The 6,010-nt window shown below is 42.4% G+C and overlaps 1 protein-coding gene across 1 annotated transcript; it reads left to right on the top strand.

The window, feature by feature from the left end:
* The first annotated feature begins 1,044 nt into the window (after positions 1 to 1,044).
* On the top strand, positions 1,045 to 2,631 carry LOC137526109 (E3 ubiquitin/ISG15 ligase TRIM25-like). Its single transcript, XM_068247326.1, has one exon. The coding sequence runs from the start codon at positions 1,045 to 1,047 to the stop codon at positions 2,629 to 2,631; it is 1,587 nt and encodes a 528-aa protein (XP_068103427.1).
* Positions 2,632 to 6,010: the final 3,379 nt, after the last annotated feature.

A 6,010-nucleotide genomic window follows, 5' to 3' on the forward strand; every position in this document is an offset into this window, starting at 1 on the left:
GAGTCGTGCTGTACTATTGGACAGAGAGCGGCATGAAGGGAGGATACCGTGCTGGCAATAAAACTTAAGTGTCGGCTTCAGCTGCGAGGGCACCTAACATTAATTACACAGAGGGGGAGAGAGAGGCAGCCCACATTTGCACGGAGATGCAGGGGAAGAAGGGAAGGGGGAAAGTTACAGCATGATAGCTAAATCAGAGGGGGAGAGTTAGAGCGACGCCCTCCCCCCACCCTGCTATAAGTGGGACATTTAGGACTGACTCGAGTATAAGGCGACCCCCGCACTTTTATACTTTGAGTCAGTCCTAAATTTCTCGACTTATAGCCGAGTATATACGGTATACATATATATATATATATATATGTGTGTGTGTGTGTGTGTGTGTGTGTGTATATATATATATATATATATATATATATATATATATATATATATATATATATGCAAGTTATAGTTTCACTGTACCCACGCTTTGTAATCACAGGTTCAGATGCAGATTTACAAGCTCCAGTGCGCAAAGACCTTCACCTGAATATTTTATTTGTAGATTTGTAGTCACTAAGGTAGGCTACTGGGCTCATGTGCCACTTGCACATGATCCCAGACTCCAGTGGTCTCAAAGGGTACTGCAGCTTGTGGCTCTATATAGGCAGGGGAGCCTGCAAAGGGCTACTATAAATGTATCAGAAGCAGACAATCAGCAGGTCTGCCAGGCAATTGGTATTTTTTAAGACTAAATAAATATGTCAGCCTCTATATACTGTACCTCTTGCTTCAAGTCCCCTTTAAGTATATGGTAACAACATTATGCTCATATGGGATTGGCAAGAAAATCTGATGATCTAAAATGTCATTCCACCCGTTTCAACATACATTAAATGGCTACTGTAGATAATCTGGTTTTATTGACAGTTTACAACCACTTGCAATATACCAAGACCTGTTTAACTTGCTTACAGAGTGTGACATCATCACTCCCCATCTCATAAGTTAGCTTCACCAAATGCCTTCCTTACTGATCATTCTATTCTGACTGGAGTCACAATGGCATTGGTAAAAATAAGAGAGGAGTTATGCTGTTCCCTTTGCCTCGACATCTATTCCGACCCGGTATGTCTGAGCTGTGGACACAATTTCTGCAGGAAATGTATAGAAAATACCTTTGAAAGCCAGAAAGGAGACAGAGCTTATAGCTGCCCCGAATGCAGAGCTCTTTTCAAGAAGAAACCTGAACTGATCAAGAGTCGGAAGCTTTGCAACATTACGGAGCACCTGTTCTCTGACAAAAAAGATGGCACCGTTTTATGCACTTACTGTATTGGATTTAATACACATGCCGTCAAAAGATGCCTTCTGTGTGAAGCTTTTTTGTGCGAGGAGCACCTTAAAGTACACAGCAAATCGCAGGAACATATTTTAACCGAGACCATTTCCAGCAAGGACATGGACTCTGAGAGAATGTGTACACTTCACAAGGAGCTTCTAGTATACTACTGTTGTCTGGATGATGCATTTTTATGTGCCTCCTGCCTGAACCTTGGAAACCACGGCACTCACAGAATCGAGACTCTGAGTAATTCTAGCAAGCATAAAAAAGAAGAAGTGAAGGACGCCCTGGATAAAATGTTAACGATACGAAAGACTTTCAGCAAAAAGATCCATGGGTTAAAGGGCCAAATAAAGCAAGTGCAAGATAAGGCAACTGGGATAAGAATCCGTGTAATCAATCTGTTTGTAGACATCAGGAAACAAGTTGATGAACTTGAGAATCAAGTCCTTGTGGAAATCAACAGACAGAAGGATGACGTTTACCAACAAATATATGAACAGATCCAACAATTGGAACTACAGAAAGATGAGCTCTATCAAAAAATCCTTCATGCTGAAGAGCTTTTTGGTCTCAATGATACTATAAGCTTCTTGAAAGAGTCCAAATCCCTCCTCTGCAGCTTCCCTACGTATGAGAACAACATGAAGATGCAGTGCAACCGAACAGGAAGTGCCAACCATCAACTGGATGATGGCCTGATATCTGTTACTCTGGAAAACAACCTTCTTAGCTTAGTTAAATCTATATTAAAACTGAAGACTAACCAATTTAACGTTGAAGATGATTCCGGCATAGTCATGGACTGTGACAGTGCTAACGATAAGGTAGCCCTTTCTAATGACCTTAAAACCATCTCTTGTTCTAAGTCGGAAATACAAAAGCCCATTAAACCAGCCAAATTTTCATCTTCTCAAGTTTTGACTACCACGGGCTTTAAGTCAGGGGAACATTATTTAGAAATAGAAGTGAGCAGTATGGGCTACTGGATTATTGGTATGGTCTATCCCTCAATACGGAGAACAGGAAATGACTCCTTGATTGGATGTAATAACAAATCATGGGGCGTGGCCCTGCTGAATGATAATCTGTCCGCACTTCACAATGCAGAAAGTAAATCAATTCAGGTAAATAGTCCTCTTCAAGTGATTGGCATACACTTGAACTATGAAGCTGGTGAGCTTTCCTTCTATCAAATATCTCGACCAGTCAAACACCTGCATACATTTAAATCTACCTTCTCTGAGCCCTTGTATCCTGCTTTTTATGTGAGTGGGAACAGCTGGACCAAGATAAATAACTGAAAATTTCAGTCAGGTCTGTCAGAAAAATGGTTTTGTGTAAATGTTTACTAGTCCATTGCTTGACTTTAGAAACATTTGTTCCAATGCATTATAATAATTTTACTTGATTTACTTGATTGAAAAAAAAAATATTGGGATTGCTAGAGCTTGCGTTATGGGGCTGGCTGTCTTAGTTTGCTGATATACTACAACTAATGACTTATGACTAAATCTTAAGTTAAAAAAAAAAAAATGAAGCAGCTTAACTTACCTGGGTCTACCTGTAGCCCCTGCAGTGATCCTGTGCCCGCATCATCCTTCTGCGACCCTCCTCATCCTATGCACCTATGTAGGGCAGCATTCTATGCATGCACAGTACAGGAAAGTTGCCATGGTGCATTTGCAGAACGCTCCTGACAACGGGGACGCGATTAGGGTAACCTGTGGCTGGCCACGACCGACCAGCTTTTAGGGGGTTGCCACTGCTGACTGGAGGGTTGAGGAAGGATGGCACTGGCACATGATGACTGCAGGGGGCTGCAAGAAGCACCAGTTAAGTTGAACTCCTTTTTTAAGTAGCCCTTTAATGCCTTCTGGGTCACTCGCCTAGAACAGAGAATACAGATCAGGAAAATCAGAACACTAAAGTATGGTAAAGTTGACCTGTGCAGGGAAGGCACAGCAATTTTACTGTTACTAGCACAGGGGGAGCACTGGCCATTAACGCATTAGCGGTACACATGTTACTTTGGTAAACCGTGGGGGTAACACGTGTGCAGATGAATGGGTTAATGGCTGGTGCTCCCCCTGTGTTAGTAACTGTAAAATTACCCCGTGCCTCTTGCACACGCCAACTTCACCGTACTTTAGTGCATCAGGCCCCTGATCGCTAAAATATGATTGAAAGTATTTTAGCCAGGGAATCCGCATTACAGCCAGGAAACTAGCGTTTGTTAAAAGGTCCATTTGACAGCTTCTGTTGTTCTCTGATGCACAGTATGCTTTAAAGCACACCTGAAGGGAGAGGGGTATGGAGGCTGTCATACGTATTTCCTTTTAAACAATGAAAATTGCCTGGCTGTCCTTTTTATCCTCTGTCTCTAATACTTTTAGTTGTGCACCCTGAACCAGCAGTGCAGATCAGATTATCTGACTGAAGTCTGACTGGGTTAGCCACATGCTTGTTTCCGGTGGGTATTCCAGACACTACTGAAGCCAGAAAGGTCAGCAGGACTGCCAGGCAACTGGTATTCTTTGAAGGAAATAAATATGGCAGCCTCCATATCTCTCTCACATAATTCTTTAAAAAGCCCTATGTAAAGTAATTGGTGTGTTTAACTATAATTAGTTTGCCTTTTCTGACATCAGTAGGGGAGGGCCCTCTTTTGGATTTTGCCATTAAGCCACTATAAGATATAAATAAGCAAAAAAATGTGTATTTTTGTTTATATAGCATGGGTACTGTTGTCTCAACTTCACTTGCAGTCTGCACCAATGGGAATAGGAGGCACATATCTACATAGCTCTGAGCATGTGCATTGCCTGGGAGTTCTAATTGATGGGAATTAAGAGTAGGTTCACACTTGTTCTAAAAACGTATTCGTGGCTTTCTTAGCCCGGATAAAACCGGAGCCACGGATACCAATGTAAAAAAAAACGGATCCGTCAGCATTCGGACGGTCCAGATTTGCAACATTTTCACGGACCCCGGATACACGGAGGGGTAGTGAAAAGTAATGACAGAACGGATCCCCCTCTACACAGGCATCTTTTGACACAGAAACCGATCAATTTTCTGTGTCTTAGGGTAGGGGGGCCGTGATGCTGGAGGGGGTAGGAGTCAGGGAGGGGGGCAGCGGCGGGGAAAGGTGTCGCCCCCCCCCCTCCCTCGCCTAGTTCCCCCCTTCCCCGCTCCCCCTCCAGCTAGTTTAATTGATAAAATCATTGCCGTCCTATTAACTACAGAGGGCGGCATTGCAGGAATTGATGGCGAGTTGTGGGGCGCAAGGAAGTAAGTTCCCCACTCGCCGCTTGGCTTACATTTTAACCCTTTCACCTCCAAGGGTTTTTAAAAATAATTAACATGTATTTCATATTTCTATGGGAAGGTGTATAATAAGGTATTTGGATGTGGTTTTACTTTTTGGCCACAAGATGGAGATATTGAGTCAGTGTGTTCTAAAAATAGAGACAGAACCATCTTATATTTGTTTGTATTTGTGTACATACAGGGACATAGATACTCGTGCTGGGGGAGGTGAAAAGGTTAATGATTTTATTGATTAAACTAGCTAGAGGGGAAGGGGGGACCCCGCGGCTGCCCCCCTTCCTGTCTGCTACCCCCTCCAGCATAGCGCCCCCCCACCCACGGCCAGGGCTGGAGACGTTTCCACGGACTGTAAACTCAGCCGCAAAAAAGGCCATTTCCCTCAAAACGGAGAAAAAAAAATTGTTTACAAAAATTGATCCATTTCTCATATCTCTGCTCTGGTGAAATCATCCTATTTTCACCTGAAGAACATCACAAAAATCAAGCATCTCATTCACCCAGAAGATCTGCCAACCTAAGTTCACGCCTTCATTACATCCTGACGGGACTATTGTAATGCTCTCTATACAGACTTTGCAAAAAGGACTTGTACTGCCTACAGCAAATACAGAATACTGCTGCCAGACTGTTAACCAACCAACCAACCCGGTCACTGCCACATAACACCAGTCCTGCATTCCCTTTACTGGCTACCTATAAAATGGAGGGTCCTATTCAAAATCGGCCTACTGACATTTAAGTCACTACATAATCTGGGCCCTGGATACATGAAAGAAATGTTGCAGCTGCGTAGCGATCCGCATTCTCAGATCCACAGGTTCTAGTAATTTAGCCATATCCAAAGTCCATCTGAAGACTTTTCATCCCAGAGCCTTCTGTCATGCTGCTCCTACATTATGGAACTCCTTGCCTCAGCAGATCAGGACAGCTCTATATCTGGACGTGTTTAAATCCAGACTGAAAACCCACCTGTTCAGTTTGGCATTTGCAGAAATATAATTTTTGTGATAATACTTCATCCTACTACCAACTACTGAATCTGAGAGAGCCTAAGCGCTTTGAGTCCTATGGGAGAAAAGCGCTATAGAAATGTTATTGTATTCTATTGTATTTAATGAGGTTAATTTTTCCAATGTCAATAGTCAAAGTTGCTATTCTCAATCCATATAGGGAGAGGTTATCTAATTTTTTATTTTATCTCTGGAACAGTATTGGATTGATTTAAGATTGAATGACGGTGATGAATATATGTTATTAAGCAAGGCTGGATTGATTTCGTAAATAAAACCTGAAGTGAGAAGGATAGGGAGGCTAACATACTGTATTTATTTAATGTTAAAGAGGAACTGT

Source organism: Hyperolius riggenbachi, chromosome 7, assembly GCF_040937935.1.
Source record: "Hyperolius riggenbachi isolate aHypRig1 chromosome 7, aHypRig1.pri, whole genome shotgun sequence".
Lineage (NCBI taxonomy): Eukaryota > Metazoa > Chordata > Amphibia > Anura > Hyperoliidae > Hyperolius > Hyperolius riggenbachi.

Bases quoted from the DNA above. Each gene is read 5' to 3' on its own strand.
- LOC137526109 (XM_068247326.1), top strand. From the start codon at position 1,045: ATGGCATTGGTAAAAATAAGAGAGGAGTTATGCTGTTCCCTTTGCCTC.